The 26,556-nt window shown below is 42.4% G+C and overlaps 1 protein-coding gene across 1 annotated transcript in view; it reads left to right on the top strand.

The window, feature by feature from the left end:
• HMCN1 (hemicentin 1) overlaps window positions 1-26,556 on the top strand; it is a 166,025-nt gene that overhangs the window by 45,389 nt on the left and 94,080 nt on the right. Inside the window, exons 6-18 of the mRNA XM_066192199.1 lie at window positions 35-141; window positions 3,213-3,333; window positions 3,815-4,078; window positions 4,335-4,479; window positions 8,083-8,204; window positions 12,594-12,869; window positions 19,916-20,057; window positions 20,426-20,553; window positions 21,274-21,387; window positions 22,025-22,183; window positions 22,831-23,025; window positions 23,703-23,801; window positions 25,203-25,330. Of these exons, the coding sequence (XP_066048296.1) occupies window positions 35-141; window positions 3,213-3,333; window positions 3,815-4,078; window positions 4,335-4,479; window positions 8,083-8,204; window positions 12,594-12,869; window positions 19,916-20,057; window positions 20,426-20,553; window positions 21,274-21,387; window positions 22,025-22,183; window positions 22,831-23,025; window positions 23,703-23,801; window positions 25,203-25,330 (2,000 nt within the window). The remainder of the gene's footprint in view (window positions 1-34; window positions 142-3,212; window positions 3,334-3,814; window positions 4,079-4,334; window positions 4,480-8,082; window positions 8,205-12,593; window positions 12,870-19,915; window positions 20,058-20,425; window positions 20,554-21,273; window positions 21,388-22,024; window positions 22,184-22,830; window positions 23,026-23,702; window positions 23,802-25,202; window positions 25,331-26,556) is intronic.

Genomic DNA, 26,556 nt, shown 5'->3' with positions numbered 1-26,556 from the left:
GTCCTGTATTTACTTCTTGTTTCTGTTTTTTCAGGCAAGCAGCTCAGTAAGGGATCAGGACTGAATGAATTGCTAAATATCCACAACTCTGCAAAGGTAGTAAATGTCAAAGATCCAGAGCCCGGAACATGGACAATTAAGGTAAAGTTATGGCAGAATCATGTATGATTGTCCTGTAGCATATGAGGGGGCTGTATAAGGATTTGCTGTGTTATTTATCATAGATACTCACAGCTGACTCTCTGTTACAGTAAATGTCCCGTGATCTTGTCTTTAATATTGTTGTATACCTCTTTATGTAGGTAAAGCTGCATGACCCCAGCTTTCCTAAATAGATGTGGAAACAATCCTACTGCTGTAGATCTTTTCTGACTGAACTATTCCATTGTAGCAGTGTAAATACTCTATAGTCATTTTTGGAGGGGAAGGCACCCGGGTGAGGCATTTTATAGGCAGTGCTGAATGGGTCCTGCTGTGCATTGTCCCTGCCCTGAGCACAGAGGTGCTTTGAAAAGGATCATTAATTCACACACAGCCCTGGGGGAAGCTGCTGATCCTGCTGCAGAACTGCAGGACTGCAGCTACAAAAGCATGTTGAGCTCAGCAGCTCTGGGGAGAATTGTTTGAATGTCTGTCTAGGACTGCGGGCTTATCAAACGAGGGACAGGGACTTTTTCTATGGGCAAATAGTGATGGGACAAGAGGGAAAGGTTTTAAACTGCCAGAGGGCAGGGCTGGATGGGCTATTGGGAAGGAATTGTTTGTTGTGAGGGTGGGGAGGCCCTGGCACAGGGTGCCCAGAGAAGCTGCGGCTGCCCCAGGGTCCCTGGAAGTGTCCAAGGCCAGGCTGGACAGGGCTTGGAGCAACCTGGCAGCTGTCTCTGCCCGTGGCAGGGAGTGGTACTGGGTGGGCTTTGAGGTCCCTTCCAATTCCATGATTCTATGACCAAAAGTACTGAAAACTCCAGTACAGAGACAACCTGCTGGCCTGTTAAAAAATTAAAAAGGTTCAGGTCCTGCTGGACATGGTAACATGAGCCACGTTGGGTCCTGAGACCTTTTCCTACAGTCAGTGCCTTAGGATTCACTTCTGTCACTTGTTGGAGACTTCTAGGGATCAGTGAGGGACCAGGGCAGCAAATATGTAGTGCCCTGCAGCCCAGAGGGACAGTGCAGGAAGAGCCCTGTGTGCTCCTGGCTGTGTGATGCGAGCTGAGCCACTGGTGTGTGGCAGCACCCGAGTGCTGGCTGCTGGGGAGGAGCCTGGGCTTGGGGTGGGACACCTGCAGAGCCAGCAGTCCCCTCATGCCCACGCTGCCACTGCTGGCATGCACTCCTGGCAGCAGGACAGCAGCCCTGCCAGGCCATCAGGCTGCTCCTGCAGGCAGGGCCTGGGAGTCTTTTGGGGTTTGGAAGGTTTTTTGGCCTTTTTTTTTTCCTAAGCTCAGCATAATGCCATCTCTAGCTCTATGGAGAGTGTGGGTAAAACATTCAAATTCATGGATCTTGAGTTAAAAAACAAATGAAGAAAAAAAAAAATCTCTTGAGTATGTAATTGAAATATTTTAATCTAAGTTTTATGAGCAAGTCAGGTCATGCATTTCTTAATAGCTACCTTTATTTTGGGCAAATTTTTGATGTTGTTTGCAAGACAGAAAAGCATCTTTCACAAATACCTATTTGCTCTGTTGATTATACTCATCCAACCTGGGAGTAACACAGGTACACTGTACAACACTAATGTACAGTCTCTGTAATCCATGTTCAACTACAAGTAATGAGAAGAGACCTAAAGATAATAATTGGAAAGAAGTCCCGTGTGATAAAACTAATTCCTGGTGTTTGCCTAAAGACCCTCAGCTCCTAGACATGACAGTGAGAGATGTGTTTATTGTTATTAGGAAATGGTAAAATTTTATAAGGTTATTCTGGCCTTAAAACTTGCAAATATCCAAAGGTCTGAGTAATTCATAAAGAGAAATGATTTCCCAGTATGTTTTTCTGTGGATTGTTTACTTGGCCTTAGTTGCTGGCTTGGTTTATTTGCACAAAGATTTTAAGACTTAAGCTTTTTGAAAATTTTATTCACACCATAAACTCCTTATACAGATGCACCAAGCTATAAAAACAGAACTTTATCACTGAGTTTATCTAATGAAATTTTAACTGGCAATTAACGCTTGATACCTTGAGTTGTTTGGCACAATTAAATATTTCTTTATATTGTTAACAGCTGGCTTATATAAAAAAGGCTTTCGTGGTGCTATTTCTGAGGTGAAAGGCTAACTAAATGGAAGGAAATACGTTGTTTTAATCAGATAGATATTGATTTGTCATGGCGTCTAATGCCTGTCCCAAGGCTGTTAGTTATAAGAAACAACTGTTTAATTTCATACTCACATGCAGCAGTGGCAGAGGGGGTTACTCTGGAGTAACCTCTCTTCCAGAGAGCTGCAGGAATTTGAGAATGAATTGGGTAAAACTCCAGGGAATGCTTAGTGGAAGCTTCCAGACACCTGAAGGGTGTAGAAGTAGGTGAGGAGGAAAAGCCATGGGATCCTGTGTACCTTTGGCAAGTAGCACTTGTCCTTTCTCTTCACAGAATCATAGGAATTAACTTAAAATTACTTTGATTTGTCTTCTTGAAGATGAAAGACTTGTATCAAAGCAGCTGTACTCTCTAGAACATGAAGCTCTGGCTGTTCAAGGGTGATGGATGGGTGGGGGTTGTTCTGATTTGTTTTTTGCTGGTTAAAACAGAATGACAAGGTGAGGGTACAGGGGTACAGACCAGAGGGGAGAGGTACCTGTGCACCATCTGCTTTTCACTTGGCTGGTGAAGAGAAGCACCTTTAATGCACAGATATTTTTGCTGAGTTCTGATTCACTCGCCATTTCCTAGTAGAGTTTGTAATGGTCAGGTCCTAACTCCCAGACCACTCCCATTGCTGGCACTGGCATGTGGCAAGGAGATGTTGATTTGTTGGTGTGTTTTATTTCCAAGACAAACTGGCTCTCTTTGCTGACACCACAACTCTTGTGCCTGGCTGTGAAAGCAAAGCTTTTTCAAGGGGCTTCTCCTTACAACTTTAGCCACGAGGCCGCTCTGTGTGCTGCTGTTAAGTGTGCTGGAGTCAGTCCCTGATCTCAGTGGCTGGCTCAGCCTCTGTGCAGTCCTGCAGTGCTGATTGCATGTGCTGCCTATTTTGCAGACCTCAAGCAGCGGGAGGCACTCTGTGCGCATCACGGGGCTCAGCACCATCGACTTCCGGGCTGGCTTCTCCAGGAAGCCCACCTTGGACTTTAAAAAAACATCCAGCAGGCCAGTGCAAGGTTTGTTAACACTTTAGTCCATGTTAAACAGCCTCAGGCCCCCTAAATCGAGTACAGCTCTATGATGAGCTTTGTCATAACTGCAGGGATGCTGTGGGTTAGTTCCTGGGAGAGCTTTCTATCTGTGTGACATAAATACAGATATTTTTAACTATGCCTCAGAATTGCAGTGTTGTTTCTGTTATTTTTGGAGCTTCAGAAAAAGGCCTTGGCCCAGGGGCATGGTGAGGAGTTAATAAAGAAACTATTTTGGAAACACCTGTTGGAAATCAGTAATTCAAACTCTCCCCAGCTGGGTCTCCTCACAGCTAATAAGCAGAGCTCAGCTCAGGACGATTTAGCCTTTCCCTACTCACTAGGTAAGGACTGGAGCTGAATGCTGCATTCATGGCGTATGAGCCATGCAGATGGAATTTAATCTTTCATGTTTTAGTTATCTGTTTTCTTTAGCACTTAAAATAGCGTGTTTCTGTTTTTCTAGGGATTCCTACCTTCATGCTGCTGAACACCACAGGGATCCTGCTTCCAGCTAGAGTAGACCGACTGGAACTTCTGAGTGTTACAGGGGAACTCCTTAAGACCTTGCCTGTGAAATACTATCCTGACAGAAAGCCCTATGGACTATGGAATATTTCTGACTTCATTCCACCAGATGAAGCTTTTTTTGTTAAAATAACAGGCTATGACAAGGATGATTATCTTTTTCAGAGAGTTTCAAGTGTTTTGTTTTCTAGTATTACTCCTGGTAAGAGACTTTAACTAGAATTGACTGTTCATTTTTCTCGTCTGAATCAGTTAAAATTGAGATCTTGTATGCTTTTATAAGTTATGCAAATACTTTCTGTGCTGTTTCTTTCCAAAGTTTTGTCTCTAGTTTATGATGGTCAATACCTACCAAGTAGAGCTTATCAGAAATTGAGCTTCCTTTTAATAAAAGGAAAGGATAGGATGTGTGTCAGTACCTGTTAATATACTTTCTGGGGAACATTTTCTTTCTTCAGATGCCCCCAAAGTAACAATGCCCATGAAGACTCCAGGATATTATTTACAGCCAGGCTCTATTCCTTGCCACGTTGAAAGCCTTATACCTTTTACTCAGCGTTTTACTAAAAATGGAGTAAAACTGGGAGTGGATCAGTTCTTCAAGTAAGTAGTGACCTTACTTTTTTTTTTTTACTTACTTTTGTCACAATGCTGCTTCATTTCCTATTTATAGCTTATGATTTCTGTTATTATTTACTGTCTACATCCTGCTACTTCCCGTCTGGTTTTTTTGGTGCTCTTCATCAGGAAAGCAGTATTTTATGGAGATATTGATAATATTTATATATCGAGAGACGTATCTATATATGATATGTAGAGGAAGGTGTACACTCTGTACATGTGATGGGATTTTTAAGGTTCTGGCCTAAATTCCCCTCAGATGTGTGCTCTGAAATTATGATAAACTGGGTCCAAAAGTCTACAAGGCAAATGGTTTTAATTTATATTTTTTTAAAGTTATGCAAAATTGGTAACTAGCTTTGTTTATTAAACACACCCCTCACTCTGGCCCCAGTGATACGTAGATGACTGGGCATATATTAATTTGGTTTTTAATGCCTTTCATGGATGCCCTAGAAGTATGTCCTATGACCTGCCCTAGAAACTTTCATCTTCAGCAAATCTCTCAAAATAGCAACATTTATGTGGGATATACCAGGGTTTTCAGATTCCTGTATAGAAAAAGAATTGTGTGCCCTTTCTCTGTAGGGTAAGAGAAGAATAATAATGAAAAAGGTAATAAATTAGTTAAAATACTCATAAAGTGGCCCTTTTAATTCTGTTTGTTAAAACCAAAAGGGAAGTGTGCACGAGCAAACAGTGTCAGCAGCCTCCTATGCAGCCCAAAGCACCTCAGGAGCAGACTGAAGACTAAATTCTGCATTCCCCAGCAGGTACAGCATACCCAAGTGAGCACATCCTGCAGCTCCCTTGTGCACTGCTGGTAGTGGGAGTTGCTGCAGCTTGGTGTGGTTTGGGTTTTAATGAGGTGCCACTGACACATAGCCCCAGCACAGCACATACTTGGGCTGCTGTGTAATGTTTTCCGTTCCTTAGGTATCAAACCCCACACTTCTTGCTCTTCACACATCCAGCACCACTGTTTTGGCTGCATTTTTCTTTTTTCTGTTACAGGGCTGTCATTATGAATGAATGCATCATCCAAGTTAATTTAAAAAAACATAATTCAAGCCAAATATTGTTGGTCACAGTTAAATAGGATCTAATTGGGCTTGGCTTGTTTTCCTATCATTTGTAGTGAAGTTCCAGGCAGGATCTGTCCACTTTAGTAGTTCAGTGCAGATTTGAACTCTAGTATTCCTCTGCATTGAATGAGGTTTTTTTTTTTGGTGTCGAGATATCTTTACTCAACTGTTTTAATATTTATTTCAAAATCTAAATGGTTTATGAGTTGAATATCATATGTCTATTGTGACAGTTGTCTATGTGAAAATACCCTTAAAATGACTACAGGTTTACGGTTCATGAGGAGAACAGACTTTGAAATTTGAGTCCTTTTTTTTTACTTTGGTTCTAGAGGTACTATCAGCTGCAATAACAATTCCTAATTTTAAATGAATAACATATGTTAGGAAGAAGGAATTTTTGTAAAATTGTAACAGCCCTGTCTTTCTACATTTCTGCATCCTGTGGTAACGTAGTAAGAAAATTTGGATTTTGCTTAATATCCCAGTGCATTTTTGACCAGCCTGATACAGGAGGTCAAGAGCAGTAGATGAGCACTTCATTCCAGTGGGGAATCGGTGGGAACTGAGCACTAAAGTGTCTTTACAATCCATTCTGTATTATAAATAGCAGATCCCACCAATTCTGCAGAGATTAGAATCAGCAAAAATGAGACATTAAATTCTGAAAAGAAAGGCAATTAATGTAGTTAATCAAAACAACACTCATGATAATGAAAAATTTCACTCATAATCAATTTATATTTGCAGTTGCTATTCAAGTCTAGTAAACCATGCAGATTATATTCCTCCAAACCATGTGCTAAGAAGTGAAATTACAGGTTTCATTTCTCCCTGTGAGCCACAGCCTTTTGCTGGTGAGTTCCCAGCTGGGTCTGGAGCAGTGTGGTGGGGGAGTCCAGGAGGTGAGATCCGACACAACCCAAGCGCCCCTGTGCTCTCTGCAGTGGCTGAGAACCAGGGGGTCTTCTGGGCTTTGGAGTTGGAATGTTTGTAGCTCCCCAGCTGCCCATACAAACAGCCCAATCAGCAGATTGCATGTACAGTAAAATGGAATTGGTAGGTAATGGTGGTGCTAGAAAGTGCTGAGTTATCCCGTGGCAAGTGCTGTGACTTGTGTGCAGTTACAGCTCCTCACTCAGTGCCCATGTGTGGAGTAGATGCCCTGAGCTGTGTGTTAGTCCTTACTGCCGGTGCTGGTTTGATTTTTTTAATTTTTCTCTAATAGTCCACCACAGGTCTTTGTTTTTCCAAGCTGTTCCACCTCCCTGGGCACATTTCCCTTTGTGCTTCTGTTCTCAAGGCTTCCACAGTTGACATCTGGTGTGTAGCACGAGTCAGGAAGGAAGCGGAACAAGATTGCCTAACCTCACTTTTAACATATTTTCCATGAAACAGAGGAGTTTCTCACTCATTATTTGGAAGAAACCTTATTCTTCAGTGCTGGCAATTGCTGCCATGCCCATGTGCCAGCATTGCATTGGGAAATGTCATAGATTTGAAGTATGATAAATTAGGTTATCTAGAGTAAGTATGAAGTAAGAGGGAACAAGTAGAAAGCCATTTAAGGTCACCATACACTGTTTTCATTAGTGGTGTGGTTGGATTGTCTGCCTAATGGTGCTACGGCATTGAACTTCCATGCATATTCCAAGTCTCTTGTTCCTTCTGTATCCTTTAAGGGCTGATAAATCAATCTATTCAGACAAACAAAGGGGTCATTAATGTAGTGTTTTCCTGTAATGTGGTAATGACTTGCCAAAGCTCTCACAGATATTTTGGTGCTTATCAGTTTTGTTTATGTGCCGTAGCAACAGGCCATGGGGAGCACTGGGACACTGCAGAGCCACTGGTTTGCTCATTTTTGTTGTCCTCTGTGTGTCTGTAGCACCAGGAGTTTATAAAATGTAGTTTTGAATCATGAGAAACTGTGAATGTTTGTTTTGAAGCACATACGTAAGCAGTGTATGTAGCTACAATTTTATTCCCTTCTTGCTTTCACATTGTGTGTGATACCAACATGGTGTTACTGCCCAGCAGCCTTGGCTTTGCTGGGATCTAGAGAAAACCTGCAGTGGTTCTCTGGATTCCTGCACCTGTGAGTTTGGGAAGCTCAGATGGGAGGATGAGACCTTGTTGCCTTTGCTGGTAAGAGGCATGGGTTTGGTATCACTTACTGGCTCTGCAGAGAAACTTGCTGGCATCAAGGAATGTGTCTTCTCAGGTGGTAAATACAACAGAGCACAAGCAGCTGAGGGAATGACAGCAAATACACTGCCTTTGGGTATTGTGTGACGATTGCTGACTTATTAAGGGTTTATTTTTTGATGTGCAAGTGGGACATTCTGCAAAATCTTACGAGAAAATACCATCCATAAAGTGACATCCAGTTTGATTCTCTCAATGATTGTGAAACTCTCCTGTGTCTGCAATCAGGGAACCAAGCTGGTGTAGCTCTTGGTTCCTTGAGGGATTCAGTGAGTGCCCTTTTCTCCTGCAGAGAATCATCCAGCATAAGCTGGGACATTGCCCAGGTGTCCGTGTCCGACGAGGGCTTTTATGAGTGCGTGGCCACCAGCACTGCGGGGACGGGACGCGCGCAGACGTTCCTCAATGTGTCAGGTGCGTCCCAGCCACCCCTCTGGGGTGAATTATTTGGGATAGAACACTTAAGAGAAGCCCATGGGGCTGGTAAAATACATTCCCAGTTTTAAGTGTATTTTTAATTACTGTGTTTTTTCCCCACCCATCCCCACAAGCGAGCTGAGGTTTTTTTAACAAACCTGTTTTAAATGTCTAAGTTAGTTTTGGTTTAGTTCCTGCTATCAGTTGGACTTGAAGAATAGATCTGACTTGTAGAATCCAAAAACTTAAATCTCAGATTTCATTTGTTCTTGTTTTTACTTCACTTTGTAGCAATTATATGTTGGCTTGATTGTATGTATGTGTTGTCCGATAGACAACTGAGACAATTTGATTTGTGTTTTTTTACAATACAAAATTCAGTAAATTGTTGGAAATGTCATCTATTGAATTTCTTAAATGTGGTAATAAAGATGAGGAAGTAAAATGAACGAGGTAAAAATAGGGCTAATCACAAAGATAATTTTGAATAAACAGTAGGTTTATTTCTGTCTGTGGGTGGATGGATGAGACCTCTGCCCATACTATAGCGAATTTTGTAATTTAATTTTTCACAGTTGCAATGCAGACAGAGCGAGAGGGAAAAATAACTTCTGGTTTGTAGCAAAGATCCACAGCATTGTGTTGGTGTTGATCAGATATGAGTCTTGAAGCAAGTGAAAACCGTTGCTGGTGAGCTGGAAAAATACTGGAGCAGTTAATTTTGTGACAGGGAGGAATGGGAGAAGTCAGAACAAGATTTTCAACTCAGGGTTTCATTTAATGCCTTGAAATTAAGTTGTCTTGCCTCTTATCTCCTGCAGTAGCTACTCCAGGTAAATTAACCTGGATTATGGTTCACAGAATCACAAAACAATTCAGACTGGAGGGACCTTTGGAAGTCACCTAGTCCAAGTCACATCTCAAAGAGAATTAACTTCCAAGCTTGATTATGTTTTTCAGGAACTTGTCCAATCAGTATTTGATTGTCCCCAAGGGTGGAGATTTCACAAGTTCATGGGCAGCCTTCAGTGCTTAACTATCCCCACTAGGAAAATATTTTGTATGTCTGGTCAGAATTTCCCCTGCTGCATGTTGTGAACAAAGTATGAACAAAGACTCTCATCTTTTTTTTTTTTTCCTCTCCTCAATTAGAGAACACTCTAATTGTGCATTCCCTAAAACAACTCTCTAAGTAGCTGAAGAGAGTGGCTCCATAACCCTTCACCTTTCCTTTTCCAGGCAAAGATGTTCCTTTCATTGTACTATGAGCAAATTCAAAGAAACCAGTGTGATAGCATTGATTTTGTGCAAGGCAAAGTTTGTAGAGAAAGAGCCCTCTTGGACCAAGGGATGAATTTGAGGAGAGGAACATCCTTTTATTCACGTAGAGTAGAATGGAACAGTAACAACATCTGTGCTTACCCAAGTCCTGGTTCTAGGGCACTAGTATATTATTTGGCCACAAAAATCCCTCAAGCAGAAAGGGTATTCCCGGGTGCTTGTTTCAAACCATGGCTTGGAGGGCAAGCAATTCTGGGCACAAAGATTCACAGTCTGGAAGGTGCAGCCATTCTCATCAAAGAGAAATGTGAAAGAGAATCCTGACCTTTTTCTTGTGATGTTGGTAGCACTTGAAAGCCAAGAGTAGTAAGGGGAAAAATCCCATATCCCCTTGTTTGCAAAGAACAAGAGATAGCCTGGAACTGAGTCACTGTGTAAACATGACAATTTGTTCTGCTCGAAGCCCTGCAGCGGATTAATGGAAGGGAGATGCTTTGAAATCCTTGTGTACAAATATTTGCAAGAAAATTACTTGAAATTTCTTCTTGAAGCAGAGTAAACAATCTCTTCAAGTGTTCTTGGTTTACCCAGCTGACAGACAGTATATCACAGATAATCCATTCTGGCAACTGCTGTGTGAAAGGTATTGGAGCTGTGCCAATGTTTTCTCATTTCACAGAAAGCAAACACTTGAGTTTGACTTTGTTTTACTCCTATTAAATCTTTAAAATGTTAAATGGCTCGTTAGCTTGTGCAGCACTCTAGCTGAAGGGCTAGTAAAGTGCTTTGGGGATGGCTGAGTGTGAGCACTGCTGTGGGCAGAGGCTGGGATAGTCCAAAACTTGTGTTGTCCCACTAGACTGGCAGTCAAAAGATGGGGATTCCAGTCCTGTACTGGCCTTGTCTCTCTCCCCTGAGTTTAGGTAACATATTTTATGATAAGCCTGTGGAAAGCAGTAGAAGATTTATTGTTTCTCCCAAATGTAAAAGCACAGGGGAGAAACTCCATTCAATAAGCAAGTGTAGCTTTCCCTGACTCTCCTCTGCATGGATTAAAGTCCATGGATTTGGCAGTGGGGCCGATTGCTGTCGGGACTGTGTTTGTAGGGAGGCAGAGATGCACACCCAGCACACAGTGCTGTGCAGGGATCCAGCATGGAGCTTGTGAACCTCATCTGAGACTCCCCCAGGAGACCTTGAGGAGAAGGATTTATGGCTGGTTCTGAGATTATGAGTAACGTTAATCCTTAATAAATACAGTTTTGGGGTTTTTTCCCCCTATCATCCTTGCTTTTTTTTTAGGATGGTTGTGTTTTAGCGTGTACTGATAAAGATTTGGTCTTGCTCTTACAGCTGTCTAATTTCTGCACAAGCATCCCTCTCAAAGTATTATTTATTGTGGAGTTTTCTTTGTTCAAGAACCAGTCTGGGGAAAACCAAATGGAATATATATGATATTTTTAATCGGAATGCACAAAGTCATAAATAATTAATTTTCTTTCTTGAAATGTTTCCTCCTTGATCAGTAATATCTCAAGGAGGAGCAGAATGCTGCTATTTTAAGCATCTGTGGTTTCAAAGTTTAATTTCAGTAGAAAATTACTGCATCTGCTTTCTTGGAGAACGATAGAGCTGTTCAGGTGGGTCAGGTAGAAAGCAGGTAACAAATACTGGGAGTTACAACATAAAATATGTACAGGAAAAGATAACAAAATTCCCAGAGATTGGAGTGGAAGTCATAATTGAAGGGTGTTGTACATAGCTGCAGGAATTCCTTCTGCCTGGCTGCCAGAGCTCATCCAGGGACACCTGGTGTGTGGCAGCACAGCCCTGCCTGAGGTCACTGTGGGCTCCAAGAGCTGGGGCTGGGACCCCAGGCCCCCCAGGAGCTGGTGCCACTGGCATGGAGTTCCTAAACCCCTGTTCTGACTCCAGCAGCTGGCACCCAGTCTACTCACAGCAGTCCCTCAGTAGCTGACACTGAATATTTGTAGGGATACAGAGTAGGGACAGGTACTGAGGTTACCCTGGTAGACTTAAAGAAGGGATTTACCAGTGAGAGAGGACAAGCTTTGCTGGCCAGGCCTGGGGCAGACAGGGTACTGAGTGGTGGTACTTTACAGGGGACAGGCCCCTTTTATGCCCCTTCCTGCCTATTCCTCCCATTTCTCCTCTCTAATTCACTTCCCTGTGTATTCCTTCATGAGTTCACCAGCTGTCCCTCACCCCCACCGTAGCAGGGACCTTGGGTTCATGTCCTTACCAGCTGCACAGTCCAGGCTGGCCGCTCTGTGCAATGATGCTGGTAACTTGTGGTGTCCTTCAGTCCGCGTGAGCAGGAGTGGCCATTGGCATTGTGTCTGTCTGTCTGTCAGGGCTGCCTGCATACTGTGTTTATTACCTCCCCTTTTCTTACCCTAATTCATGAAGTCCTTGATCAAATAAGAGCATGGATGCTTTCTCCTTCCACATTTTTGTATAGAATCCATCACGGAAAGAACTCATTAATGGTGTAAATTTGGTTCCATTGTTGCTGCTGGAAGAATTTCCTACTAACATATTTTTTTCCATATACAACCTGTAAAAATCTACTGCATAGCTCAGATGCCACCAGGTGAGGTCACACCTGGGGCAGAGATCACACTGGGAGGCTTGTGGTGGTCCTGTCTCCCTCCTGTTGCTCTGACACTGATGCCTTGTTGGCTGTGCTCAAAGAACACAGAACTGCCTCTTCGCATACAGGATGTGATTTTTCATCCTACAAGCTGTGGTAGTTTGGATCTAGACCAGGTGTGTTTTTGTGATGTGAGCTCCTGGCAGGTAGCTCAGCATCAGAGAATGAGGCTGCTGCCCTGGGTTCTGTTCGTGGCTTCAGAATGGGAGACAAAACCAAACATTAAACCTGAATTATTAAATAACTCAATTAATTAAATTTAATATTTAACCCCTAACCTATTAGATAAATAATTAAAATAGTATGACTTTTTTTTTTGTTCTGTAGTGTGCCTGAAGTTGTTTATTGAGCAACTTTAAAGTTGTTAATGCACAAATGCTGAAAGGTTGCCAAGTACATGTCTCTCACGCCTTTTTTCTCTGTTCCCGCAGAGCCCCCGCCCATGCTGCAGGTGCCCAGTAACGTGACGGTGGTGCCGGGGGCGGTGGCGGTGCTGAGCTGCCTGGTGCTGAGCGCGGGGCCCTACAACCTGACGTGGCAGCGGCACGGGCGCGACGCCTGCCTGCAGGACCCGCTGCGCCTCCGCGTCCTGGCCAACCTGTCCCTGGAGCTGCGGCCAGCCCGGCTCTCGGACACGGGCAGCTACAGCTGCACCGCTGCCAACGAGGGCGGGTCTGCCACGGCGTCTGTCTTCCTGACTGTGCAAGGTAACTATGGGATACCGGTACCCATGGTGAACAGGCTGCCCACAACCTTGGATAGGCCCATCCGTGGAAGTGTCTTAGGCTGGATGGAGCTCGGAGCTACCTGAGATAGTGGAAGGTGTCCCAGCCCATGGCAGGGGTTGTAATGAGAGGAGCTTTAATATCCCTTCCAACCCAAACCATTGTGTGATTTAATGAAAAATAAGTCAGAACTAAAAAAGGCAGCCCTCTTGTAAAAGGACAGAAATGAGCCAAGACACAGACTTCTTGTTCATCACAGCATGAAAAGGGCCCTGGTTTATTCCTCTTTGCAGCTCAGTTATCCTGACTTCAGCTATTCACTGGCTCTGGCTGCAGCAAGCTCCTGCTGTAGGTTTCCCTCGCAGCCTCTGACTGCTGGTGATTTCCTGCTAAACACTCACTGCAGGTATCAGTGTGCAGACCATGACTGCAGGCTTTTACCTGGCTAGACTGTGGCTGCAGGTTGCAACAGCAGGCTCCAACTGCACACCCAGACTGACCTCAGAGGAGTGATTCTCTCTCCCCAGGATCCTCCTTCTTCATGATCCTCTCCTTCCCTCTTCCTCAAGGTTCCTCCTCCTTCATGAGCTAACCCACTCCCTTTTATCACTCTTACCTTTATTGGATATAGCTGTTAGTCATCGGGGGGAGGTTGTATTGGGTAATTAACACAGCTGGTACTTAACAGGGAGAGGTCACCTGTATTCCCTTCTCCTGCAGTGAGACCAAACAAATGTGAGTCTGGGCTTTTGCTGTATACCAGCAACAAATTTATAAGAAAAAAAAAAGTATAAATGGAATAATTGGTATTGGAACAAATATTTTTCAATTTTTGAAGTACCGCAGAATTTTTTTTTCTATTTGCCTTGATTGTGTGGAGGTTTGAACCTTGGTTCTTTTGTGCCTGTCTATGGGTGAGGAGAGACAGAACTCAAAATCTTATTGAAAGAAAATGATTCTGTCACTTGTAGGTGATTCCAGCAGATTTCTGCTTGCAATGATGCTGGACCATGTTCTGTGCAGGGGGGGTGCCTTCATTAATTAACTTTTCTGCTCTAATTCTAGTAATTTTTTAGCTAATGGAAAACTAAGAATTATTGAAAAAATACATTTTGAATGGAATACTTGACCTAAGGTCCAAAACAGAGGTCAAAAGCGGAATTAAAACATTTATTAAAGGGATGTAATTTTTCGTGTATTGGTTACCAAGGTAAAATAAGTAGATGTGGAACCACTTGTGTAGGGCCTAGTACAAAATACAGCAGAGAGAAGTGTGGTTTTTTTTCAATATCTGTTTGAATTACCCTCTGCTATAGCAGAGTTACAACTTAATTTCTAACTAACTTAGATTTCTCTAACCTAAAGTTTTAACAAAGCTGAAAGGAAAAAAGTAATGAAAAAACCTCCACCCCAGTGCATTTGGAAAGCCTAGTTTTGAATTGTATGGAATTTTTCCATCAAGACGCTCATTCAGGCATGTCAAAGGCATCAAGAGAAGTGCCTCTCTTCCTGGGATTTAGGTTTTCGTCCCTAATGTCTGTAGCTCAGCTGGGAGCTTTAATACACCAATCAAATTGCTTCTGGTGGTTTTTTCTAGTAAAGCTAGAGAAGTTTTACTGCTGCCACAACAGAATATTGAGTTTCCAGTCACTTATATATGTAGAATGATTGTATCAAATAGTTGGGAATTACATTTTGGCTGGTCCTGGTAGTGCTAACAGCTTTCAAACATGTTTGAGGGAACCCTCTTGGGCAGTTCAGACAGCCTTAGCTGAGAGTCTGAGTCAAGTTTTCTTTATTTTTTGTAAAGGATGCTTAGAATAGAATAAATACATAGGAAACACTAAGCTGCAGCTGAATTCACCTTTCTGCACTAGTGCCTGCCTCTTCCATTTGGAAAAAGTAATCTACTGCCAGCCTTCCCAATGGCTGCATGCAGGAGCTGAATGGTATCTGAAGGGTTTGCAAGTACTGTTACTTGTGATCATTTTAATTTACCCAGACAAAATAATTTCTGTCAGATTTCTGGAGGTACTCAGTGTGTGATTGTCATGTACAACTTGCAGCACTTGTTAGGGCCTGGAGCACTTTTCAAAAAACAGTTTTTATTTGGCAGCAAAGAGTAAAGGGTGGCCAGATGTAAAAGCTACAGCTTTATGGGCTTGTCATTGTTAACATGCCAAAGACGGAAATTTGAAGTCTTGTTAATTGGTGGAGATGGGTCCGTGCTTTGTGGAGATGTAAGTAATTCAGAACGTCAAATTAAATTCATCCTGAAGCCCTTCATTATTGTTGGACCAGCTCCATGTAGATCTCTGAATTTTGGATCATAAGAGAATAAACACTGCTTTCATCCCCGTTTTCCCTCTAGGGGGGAGTTAAGGCAGAGAACAAATGCTTGTGGCTCTAAAAATAACCCAGCATCTGCTTTTCCTGCTGAAGGGGGATGTAGTAAACCCTTGTTTTGAAAGTGTTGGATTTGATGCTGCTGTTTGTAAAAGGGAATATTCATGCAACTCTCATGCCAGCAGCTGTGCAAATACAGCCTGGAGTCTTGGTGGGGCTTTGTGCCCCAGTTGTATGCTCTGTGCTCAGGAGAACGCTGTCCCCGGCCTCTCACTGCTCTCTCTGCTCCCTGGGACACAGATGGGGCACAGGCCTTTGTGAAACCTGGGCCTCTCTGTAGGCTGGAGGTACTGCCCAGAGCACTCTGGAAGGTCCTAGAATGCAGTTTGATAAATGCCAAGGAGTCTTGATGCCCATTGAGTGCTAGGACTAAAAAGTACGTGCTCACATTTGGAGTTGTGCAATAGTGGCTATGTAGTGTGAGTTGCTCAAGTCCTCCCATCAGATTGGTCTTTTATGGAAACATAAATGAATTTATGAGGGGATTCCTTACTTTTTCAGGTGCCTAGAGAGGAGTATATTGCAGCTATATGAGGCTGGAGATTGGCCAGGATTGTGAAACATTGGTGATCCTATGCATTTTTCAATATGTTTCTCACTGATGACTGAAATTCCATGAACATTTAAACCTTTATTTTTTTCTGGTTTTGTTACAGCCTGGTAGGTAAAACATGAGTTTGCTATTTGCATATTTTTTAGGCTCAGTTAATGTAGCATATGCTGGAAGCTTGTTGTTCTGTTTGTGGTGTTTTCATATATATGTGATGCTAAATGTGATTTTATGGTAATCTTGGTTTTTCATGTGTTCTGGTGTAAGAGCAGACAAGGAAGTGATTATCTTGATTGTTGCACCTTTCTTTTCCCTCTACAACACAGCTGTGTAATGGGGAGAAACTTTGGCTTGTGTTTTGGTTGGGATTAGTAGAGATGTTTTGAGTTAGTAATCTGGGCATGAGATGAATTCCAGCATTGGGTTAACAAGCAGTGAAATCAGTGTCTTGCTCAGGTGCTTCTTTTTACCTGAATGGAATAGATGGAATAAAATCATACATGCTGTAGTTACTGTTCTGTCCCCTCACCATGGTGGGTTTCCTTCACCTTATAATTTAAAAATGTTCATGTGCCTTTCTGGTATCACTATCATATCTGAAAGGCACTTTCAGCACCTGCTTGCAAGGAGCACTGTTAAACAATGCAGTGTCCAGCCACGCCTACAAAAAATAAGCAGATTTATTATGTTTTCCACGAGCCCACATGAGAAATCAAGTGTCTTAGTATGTGTGGCTTGGCTCAACAAAGCAATGCTGATACTCAAGTACATCCCAGGCAGAAGCAGAAACCAAGTCTGGATGAACACAGTGGGGCTTTCAGCATGAATGTACTCCTATCTGGAAGAATGCCAGGGAAGAGACTGCCCAGATGGATGAAAGGAGAATTACCTTCTTGGCATAACTCTGATTTTTTTTTCTGATCTTTTCTCTGAAAAGATACAATACAGAAATAAATATCCTTGTCTTTCAGATATCTCTCTGACTGATGGTGTGAATATTGCTCACTTAGGTCTGTGGATACACACTGTGATAATGGGCAGAGAGGAACTGGTTATACTGCTCTGCAATCTTTAAATGCTGCAAAAATGAGGAAGGGAATAAAACTGAAATATTACATCTTCACTTGCTATTTCAAATTTAAAGTTAATTAAATGCAAGGTGTCTGTGCTTAAGAATGAAAAGCAGTTTAGGGCCTTCTGTGTTTCTCTTTAGGCTCCTCTTTGGAGCTCTCTGAGGCTTGGAGCAACCTGGTCTGGTGGAAGGTATCCCTGCACATGGCAGGGGATAGAATAAATAATCTTCAAGGTCCCTTCCAACCCAAACCATTCTGTGGTTCTGTTTCTTTACTTGCAACATGTGGGTGCCCCTCTGCAGACTACCAGGACAAGGGATGCTACAGGACAGCACCCTGCACCTTGGTGGGGATGAGAAGGGGTTGGAAGGTGGGTCACTGGGAATTTGGTAGCTAACTAAGGCAACTGGCAAGTGAATAAGGCAAGATAATGTGTGAAGGTGATATTACTTTTTAATTAAGTTCACTTAGTTGGTGCCAGAAAAGCAGATGAATGTGGCTGGCTGATTGATGCTGAAGGCTTTTTTTTTTTATCCCTCTTGTTTTGATCTGTCTTTATGCTACACAACTCTGGTCCCAGCTTGCTGTCCCAACAGGAACCTTTGTTACAGCTTTTCTGTTTATGTGCAACTTTTCTTCTGCACATCTTTAATTTGGCTTGTGAATAAAAGCATAAAATTGAATTCAATATTAATTTATAGAATCCTAGAATGGACTATTAGCCCATCTCATTCCATGGGCAGGGACACCTTCCACTGTCCCAGGTTGTTCCAAGCCCCATCCAGTCTGGCCTTGGACACATCCAAGGACAGCCACAGCTTCTCTGGGCACCCTATGCCAGGGCCTCACCATCCTCACAGGAAACAATTCCTTCCCAGTATCCCATCTGACCCTGCCCTCTGGCAGTGGGAAGCCATTCCCCTTCTTTCCTGTCTCTCTATCCCTTGTCTCAAGTCCCTCTCCAACTCACCTGGAGCCTCTTTAGGTGCTGGAAAAGGCTCTTAGATCTCCCTGGAGCCGTCTCTTCTCCAAATGAACACTCCCAGCTCTCCCAGCTGGGCTCCAGAGCAGAGGCAGAGGGGCTCCAGCCCTGATGGCATCTCCATGGCCTCCTCTGGATTCACTCCATCAGCTCCTCATCCTTCTGATGTTGGAGGCCCAGAGCTGGAGGCAGCTCTGCAGGTGTGGTCTCTTGAGAAGATTTACACATTTAAACATGTTGTTTAAAAGGTTTCATTGTGCAGCCTTGAATGAGATAGGTGCTGTAAGGAGCTTGTGCTTCTCCTTTCACCTACAAATCTTCACATCTGAGATTCAGAGAACAAAGCAAAAGAAAGTAAATGGACCTGAAATATGAGAAAGCCCTTCTTGTGTGCCTGCCTGGTCCCTGGCATTTGGGCAAGAAAACAAGATGGTTAATTGGTGGCAAATGGGGCCTCACTGATTTTAGTCAGTATCTTGATTATTACAGCTGTGTATATTGACTTTTTTCTGATAATTTTATTACAAATATAATACAAGTTAACATTTCTTTCATCTTCTGCTCACCTGATATATGTGAAAATACTGGCATGGACAATAGTGTATTTCCAAAGCATGATCTGTAAATTGCCATCAGAGTCAGTTTCCTAGTCCCAACAGGAGCAGAGACCTTCCTGGGACCAGAGCACGCAGAATGCCCCGAGCGTCTCTTGGCAGGATTTCAAACCAAATAAAAATAGCTGAGCCAGCTGTGCACATCATGGAGCACGTGGGGACAGTTCTGTAACATGGAGCCATTTCTGGCCCCTTCCTGCCCACTTGTGCTGTGTGCTGGCTCTTACACACACTGCTCCTTAGCAGCCACTGAAACGTGTCAAGTGTCACCTGGGCCAGTGGGATGGGGTAATTCCCACTGGAGCTGAGAAAGAAGGGCTGTGCAGAGCAGCCCTAAATGTGGGGTACCTCTGGGTTCCACATGCTCAGCCTCTTGGACTCTCATGAACAGGAGACTTGGGTTTAGGCTTTTGTCCTGTGGTTTGTCCAGGAATTTGTATCAATACAGAGTGGTGAGCAAAAGGCAAAGCTCCAAACGTGAAGATTGGTACTACCTATTTCATAGCAGCCAGTTTCACATCTCAACTAACTTCTTATCCATGGGTCTGGATCTTCTTCTCGCCACTGTAAGACAGAGTCATACCTACCATAAAGTATCTGTTGCCCAAGTGAACTGCTTTGGTGGTAATTTTTTTCTGGGGAAATCTGTCTAAGGATTATGGAATCATAGAATGGTTTGTGTTGGAGATACCTTAAAGCCCATTCTGTGCCACCCTCTGCCATGGGCAGGAATGCTTTCCACTATCCCAGGTTGTTCTCTAAGCCCTGTCTAAGCTGGCCTTGGACATTTCCAGGGACGGGGTGTCCACAACCTTTCTGGGTTAAAAGTGAATGAATTCTATTGAGTTCACAGTTGCTTTTTTAGTGAAAACACACCTGAACTCCACAACATCGTTTACAATTGTTAACACTGCAGATTCACTTCTCTTCCACTTGTGTGTCTACACACATGTTGTGACTTTCATTCTTATCCCTCAGGTGACATTCTGACAATTGACCCACCTGAAGGTTTGTGGGCTTTAGTGTCCTGTTTTCTGAATAAATTTCATAGAATCACCATGTGTGTTGGAAGGAACCTTAAAGCTCATTTTGTTCTGACCCCTGCAATGGGCAGGGACACCTTCCATGTTGCTCATTGTCTGGTGTTTGTCAAAATTGGCTCTGTTGCTGCTTTTTTAACTCCATCTTAGGAAGGCAAATACCTGAATTCTCAGCTAATGCCTCTTACAAAGGTGGTTTAGTCTGAGGCTGATTGACTGTGCCAGTGGAAACAAGTGGGCTCTGACCTTCACTGGGTTGCTTTCTTGCTATGGAGCTATTTGAAAATGGGAACGAAGTTCTTATCGTAACCTGTGTTTTCTAACGAGACATTTTTAATTGCTGTTTTTAATTTCTTTTGGTAGAACCTCCAAGGCTTGTGATTTCCCCCAAGAACCAGACTTTTACAGAAGGTTCTGAAGTGTCCATCAGGTGTTCTGCCACAGGTTACCCAAAGCCAACAATTGTGTGGACACTCAACGATATGTTTATCATTGGCTCCAGCAGGTGGGACTTGAAGTTGTCTTCATTTATTTTAATATCATATGTGAGAAAGAAGGTTTGAATAGTGCCAAAATAATTCTACTACTTCAACGAAGTCTGTGAGTTTTAGAAGTAGTACCTCAATCTTTGCAGTTACCTAATTTCTAACAGAGAAACTTTAGTTCTCCAGGTTTTTTTACAAGATTATTTTATGTACTTTTCCACAAAATGTAGTGCTAGATATAATGGTACTAATAGTGTTTATCATGAGGAAAAAAGCCCTGGAAACACCTATTTTTAAACCATCTGCTTATGCTGCTGCGGCTGCTTGGAGTGTGGATATAACCATTGTTCTTTCTAATCATTTTGCTTGGTCCTCTGTGTGTTCTCAGGTACAGAATGACCCCAGAAGGCACCTTAATCATAAGAAAGGCAATTCCCAGAGATGCAGGAATTTATGGTTGTTTGGCAAGTAACTCAGCTGGGACAGAGAAACAGACATCCATTCTCACATACATCGGTAAGCAAGAAAAACAATTAGAAATGAAATTAGAACAATTAGTAGTGAAATTAGAAAAATAAACCCATTTATCATCAGGGAGGAGGAGCTGTAGAAATGAGTAGAACCCTGCAGAACATACTGGTGGAAATTTCAAAAGCCTCGGAAGATATGTTGAACAGCTCACAAACGTCCCTTTTGTTTTCTGTTCAAACCTGAGTAGTATAGTTAGGTAGTATTTGGAGCTTGCTGCTCATTTCTAAAAAGAAAGCTTTTTAGTTTAAAAAACTTTTTTAGGTTGAAAAAACCCCCTAAAATAGGGTCTTACTATGGAATAGACTGGGAAACATGAGTGTGTCTTTGGAAAAGTGATTGTGTTTCTGTATCAAAACACTGTGTTAGAATACTGATAGCAGAGTATTAAATGGTTTCATGACCAACTGGCTGGAGGAGGAGAATGACTCTTCATGCTTGTGCTTTCTGATTGTATTTAGTTTTGTACTTTTTCTGATTTCGTCCCTATGTTTCATGTATGTTCTGCGTACAATTCAGATGCTGTGGACCAGACGTTATTTTTCATTGTTTCCTAGTGTTTATCTTTCACTTTTAAGTCTGTTTGACTTTTAATGCAAACATTCTTCCATATAACAAGGGAAAATTAGAGTCTTTCATGGTTTATATCTTAAAAATTACCTATACTTTGGGTGAAGTGATCATTTTTTCTGTCTTGTTTGTTTTTAGAGGCCCCAACATTGACTGTAGTTCAGAGTGAAATTCTGGTTGGTCTTGGAGACACGACTGTTATGGAGTGTAAAACAACTGGAATCCCAACCCCCCAAGTGAAATGGTTTAAAGGTGTGCTCATTGCTTGGTTATTGAGTCATTTATTTAGCTGCAATATTTATAACAGTGATCTGGAAGTGACTTCATTTCTCTCAAGAGAATTATGTTGTATTCAACCAGTGTCAGAACTGTGAAATTCTCTAAATCTAGAAGAAATGGCATTGACCTCTAGGGCTTAAATTCTTGCTTCTATTTAAATATGGTGAATTAACACACTGTAGCATAATTGATAATAATAGTAAGCCTCCTGCTTGCTTAAATAAAATTTGTTCTTTCAGAAAATGTTTAGCTTAATGCTACAAAAATCACAAAACATTTTTCTGTAGCCTTTATTGTTCTGTTTTCATGTAGCCTCTAATTGGGGAGGGAGAAATACAGCCTGACACAGTGTCCTAATGCTGATCTCTGCCCAGAGGTACTTGGGTTTGTGTTGACCTTGTGGAGCCAATAAATAAAAAGGAATGTATTTAATGTAGTAATGAAATTTTCCTCTCAGTTGAGTGGGAGTCAGAATTCTCATCTGCTGAATTCATACAGCTATGTTGTGAACTAACTCAAACTTGGACACTGTTTTGTTGGGATAATTTTGATAAATATAGGTATATATTTGATATAAACACTTATATTGCCTTTTTCTCTCTGGACTTAGGTGACTTAGAGTTGAGGGCATCAGCATTTCTCATTATTGATACTCACCGGGGTCTTTTGAGGATCCAGGAAACACAAGACCTGGATGCTGGTGACTACATGTGCGTGGCCACCAACGAGGCAGGGAGAGCTGCTGGCAAGATAACTCTGGATGTTGGCTGTAAGTAGTTAAAACCTGCATGGGGCACACTCAGATTGCAGAGTTTCTGTACTGGTCAGGGAGTGGTGCCTTGGCTCCCCAAACCGTTCTAACAAATCTCTGTGTGTGCTGGGAGCACCTTTTGGTGGTGTTGGTTAAGCAATTTTCTTGTCCCATTTGCACTCCAGCTTGGAATCACTGAATGGTTTGGGTTGGAAGGGACCTTAAAGCCCATCTATTTCCAGCCCAGTCTTACTTCTTTTGTAAATTATAAAAGTTATGGGGAAAAAGTGAGGCACAGGAAGAGGAAACCTCAACCTATTCAAACCTCAACCTAATAAAATTCTCAAACAGAATATTAATAATGCAAACTTGAGTTACTATATGAGGTTATTGTGATTTAGCCCTTCCTCTCCTCTTCCTAATTCTTTCCATCTGCCTGTTGCATCCTATTACATGTTCCTGTCAGGCACATCTCTTTCTGAAGTAATGGCACTGTTTGCAGAAGACAAGGCATTTAGCAGCACTGATACTTAAAGTATTTCTAAAGTTGGGAATGTTAGAAGAAAACCTATGCACAGTGGGACATAAATAGGGGTGGTCAGTGGTGTTAGAGAATGGGATTGCTGTGTTCCAATACTCACTTTCTGTGTGTGCTCTCTCCCCAGCTCCCCCCGTTTTCACGCAGGAGCCAGGTGACGAATCCGCGGATCTGGGCTCCAACGTGACCCTTCTGTGCTACGTGCAGGGCTACCCTGAGCCCAGGGTCACCTGGAGGAGGCTGGATGGGGCTCCCCTCTTCTCCCGGCCCCTCGCACTCAGCTCCACCAGCCAGCTCAGGACTGGAGCTCTGGCCATCCAGAGTAGGTAGACTCAACCTTTAAAGAACAGAATTCCACAAGGAACTAAGACATTTGCAAGGCATTTAAGTTACTACGTGACTCTATTAAATTAACTGTGTAAAAAGACTGGATTTTTATCACAGAATTTGTTGGTGATACTGATGTCATTGCTGTTGACATGCAGTTTATTTTGCCATGAGCTTGTGAATTCAGTTTTGTTTGGTCATTGGCTTCGCTCTTCTTCATGCAAATTATTAAATCTTTGTTGAAATACATGTATGCTATGGTCTCTGATTCTGAGGACCCATGAATTTTCATTTTTGGTGGGTTTTTTTGGTTTTGTTGTTTTGTTTTGTTGTTTTTTTTGGTTTTTTTAGAGAATTGGTTCCAAACTCAGTGTTTTAGATCTGTCCTAATTTGGGTAATAATCTAAAACTTTGTGATGTTGATTATTTTGGAGCATTTCAGTCACTCTTATGCTAAGCAAGATTTTTCTGTTTTCTTAATTGGCTTTTAATTCCTTTCTATATTTTCATTGTTTCTGTACTTGGTGACTGATGGAAAGGAATGCTCTGTTTCAAGCAGACTGTTTGAAGGTGGGAGAGGCAAGGAAATGGTGTCCATATGGAGAGGGAGGCAAGCTGTTCATGTATAATTTCATTTCAAATGCTGCAGTCAGCTCTTTTCTCCCCTTGTAGATCTGTGGGTCAGTGATGAAGGGACTTATGTCTGTGAAGCTGAGAACCAGTTTGGAAGGATTCAGTCCCGGCCAGCCACGGTGACAGTGACAGGACTGGGTAAGAGCAGTGCACGGCAGTGTTGGTGTTTGAGCAGCAGACAGGATGCCTGGGGGTTATGTCCTTACATACTGACCTATGTGTGTGCTGTATTTATGTGTCATCCATACAAACTGAATTAGAAAACATTTACATGGAATATTGTAATTGATGTCAGTGGATTTTGCTTGTAAGAACATTTTTTTTTACTGGCTGCACTAACTGGAATTAGTTTCACCTGCACTTTTAGCTTGGACCTTTAAGAAGTGATTTACCTTGTGGTTTTTTTCTTATTCCTAAGTAAATTTATTGAGGAATCAAAAATCACCATAATGATGAATGCTAATGATGGGGTTCCTGCCATTTAATTAATATTAAAAAAAAAAAAAAACAAACAAAAAAAGGCAGCAATGAATGGGGTTGTGTCAGTGTTGAGATAGATGGGAAAGAATCTTGGTGATCCAAGAAGACAATAAATGTCTGGCCTTGACCACAGAATCCCACAATGGTTTGGGTTGGAAGGGCTACCTTACAGCCCAGTCAGTGCCACCCCCTGCCATGGGCAGGGACACCTTCCACTGTCTCAGGTTGCTCCAAACTCCATCCAGCCTGGCCTTGGACACTTCCAGGGATCCAGGTGCAGCCACAGCTTCTCTGGGCACCCTGTGCCAGGGTCTCCCCACTCTCACAGGGAACAGTTCCTTCCCAATATCCCATCTAACCCTACTCTGTTTCAAATATCCATGCTGTTAGAGGTTTGGTTGTTATCTCAGTTTGCCATGTGGCAATAAAAGGAAAAATAATGCAATGTAATGCGTACATTTGCATGAGGGTAAGAGCAGAACCTTGCTGCCATCAAAGAAACCATTTGTTAAATACAAAGTTACTGCAAGAGCAGTAATACTGGTAGTGTTTGATAGACATGGTTTTACCTTTTAAAAAGCATTATTTAATGCCCAGTACTTAATTTCTCAGCCATGTGCCCAGGTGTGTTTGCTGTTGGCTTTACACAGAACGTGCACATTTTCTGCTGGGCTATGACCTCTCTTCTCATAGTTCACAATTTTATGCCCATTGGAAATTACAATTTACTTTTTGTCCTCTCCAAACGTACTACTCCTGTTCTTCAGTATTTTGCCCAAGTAAGGAAAAATGATACATCAACTTGGTGCCAGGGTAACGTGAGTTCCCAGGGAAGCCCTTGATTGGATCCAGTTTCAGTTGGACAACATCTTCCATTTGCTGCCATTCCTTAGGCTGAGGATCACTGTTCGTGTATTTCCTCAGCTTTCCATTCCTCCCCACTCCTCCATTTGTTTTTCTTTTCTTTGTGTCTCCAATTTAGTACTAATTTAATTTAGTACTTTACATGAATATATAAAAATTCCTAGTAATTTCTTCTTGTTCTTCCTTTTGGTCAAGTCACTCCTCTGATTGGAGCAAGCCCGGCCACAGCCAATGTCATTGAGGGCCAGCAGCTCACTTTGCCTTGTGTTCTGCTTGCTGGGAACCCCATTCCAGACAGGAGGTGGATTAAAAACAATGTGGTGGTAAGACTACTTTGTTTCCTGTGAGATTTATTGGCAGAGGAAAGCTACAACTGACATTTCAAGGCATGATAACAGCTTGATTTAATTTACAAAAGTTAATGTGATCACTGCCCATGCCAGGAAATTTCTGACCCTGAAGTACAGATGAGGGAATAGGAGATGGCAGTGGGGGATGTGGAGGTCTTGAAAAGAACTTGGAACCAAAGTATTTGTGAATTTTCCTTTTATCTTCTATTTTGCTTGCTTTCAAAGGAGTTTTATGCATTTTTGTAGTTCATGAACTTTAGCCTTGGACTCTGAATATGGGAATGCTAGTGGAATATACCTACTAGAATGACAAAAGTGGGTTTGTTAAAATAAAGGTATCAGAAAAAATTTGTAGATTTAAGATGTCTTAATATCTTGCCTTTTCCTGTTGCTGATGGGCTGAGGTAAATACCAGTATCCCTGTTCCATATCCTCCTTTCCTGGTGGTGTTCTACTCAGAGCATGAGTGTGTTTTCTTTCCCCCTTGGGAACATACCATTGCCAGTTTATACCTCCTACAGACACAGCTAGGTGATCTTTATGGCCTTTTCCTACCCAAACCACTCAGAAGGTTCTAGAAAGGTGCTGTGGACACCACACCTGGGTTGGTTGTGTGAATGAAACTTCAGTTCTTTAATACTGAAATTTCTGACTTTACCCTATGGAGCTGCTTTTTATCTTTGTTGCCAGTTTCTCCCTAAGATCCTTTCTGCACAACTGGAATTAAACCATTGTAGCAAAATGCCTAATTTGTTGTCACAAAGCAGAACCTGGTACTACCTGACCCCTGTTCAGGTTTCCTGCTCAGTTTAGGAGTCTCTGGGAATCACTGGCTTTTTTCCTTAGGCTGTGCAAGGAGCACAGGCTGTAAGCTCTGTGAGAAATACTGGCAGGATCCTCCTTGTTGAGTTGCTAATTCCTCTCTCTAGTAGTGCTGGTTTCCTGTCATTGTAAACTGCTGGGAAAAGCTGTGCTCCAAGGAAAGTGTTGGAGTAAGTTATATTTAGAGAAGAATTCAGCTGCTTCTGAGTGTGACTGGAACAGATTTGCTTTCTAGCAACCCTTTACGAGGGAGGGCTGTGCTGCCAAGCTCAGGACGTTTAATGTAGCTGTAGGATATATAACTCTTCAAGGGTTACTCCTTGGTGAACGTTACAATTCTCTTTCACAATGGTTTGCTTCAGAGCTGATCTGTTTGA

Source organism: Chamaea fasciata, unplaced genomic scaffold (genome assembly GCF_029207755.1).
Source record: "Chamaea fasciata isolate MVZ Bird 193981 ecotype frontalis unplaced genomic scaffold, bChaFas1.0.hap1 SCAF_10, whole genome shotgun sequence".
Classification (NCBI taxonomy): domain Eukaryota; kingdom Metazoa; phylum Chordata; class Aves; order Passeriformes; family Sylviidae; genus Chamaea; species Chamaea fasciata.
Note: the sequence above shows the minus strand (reverse complement) of the source record. Positions and strands in the feature narration are given on the sequence as shown.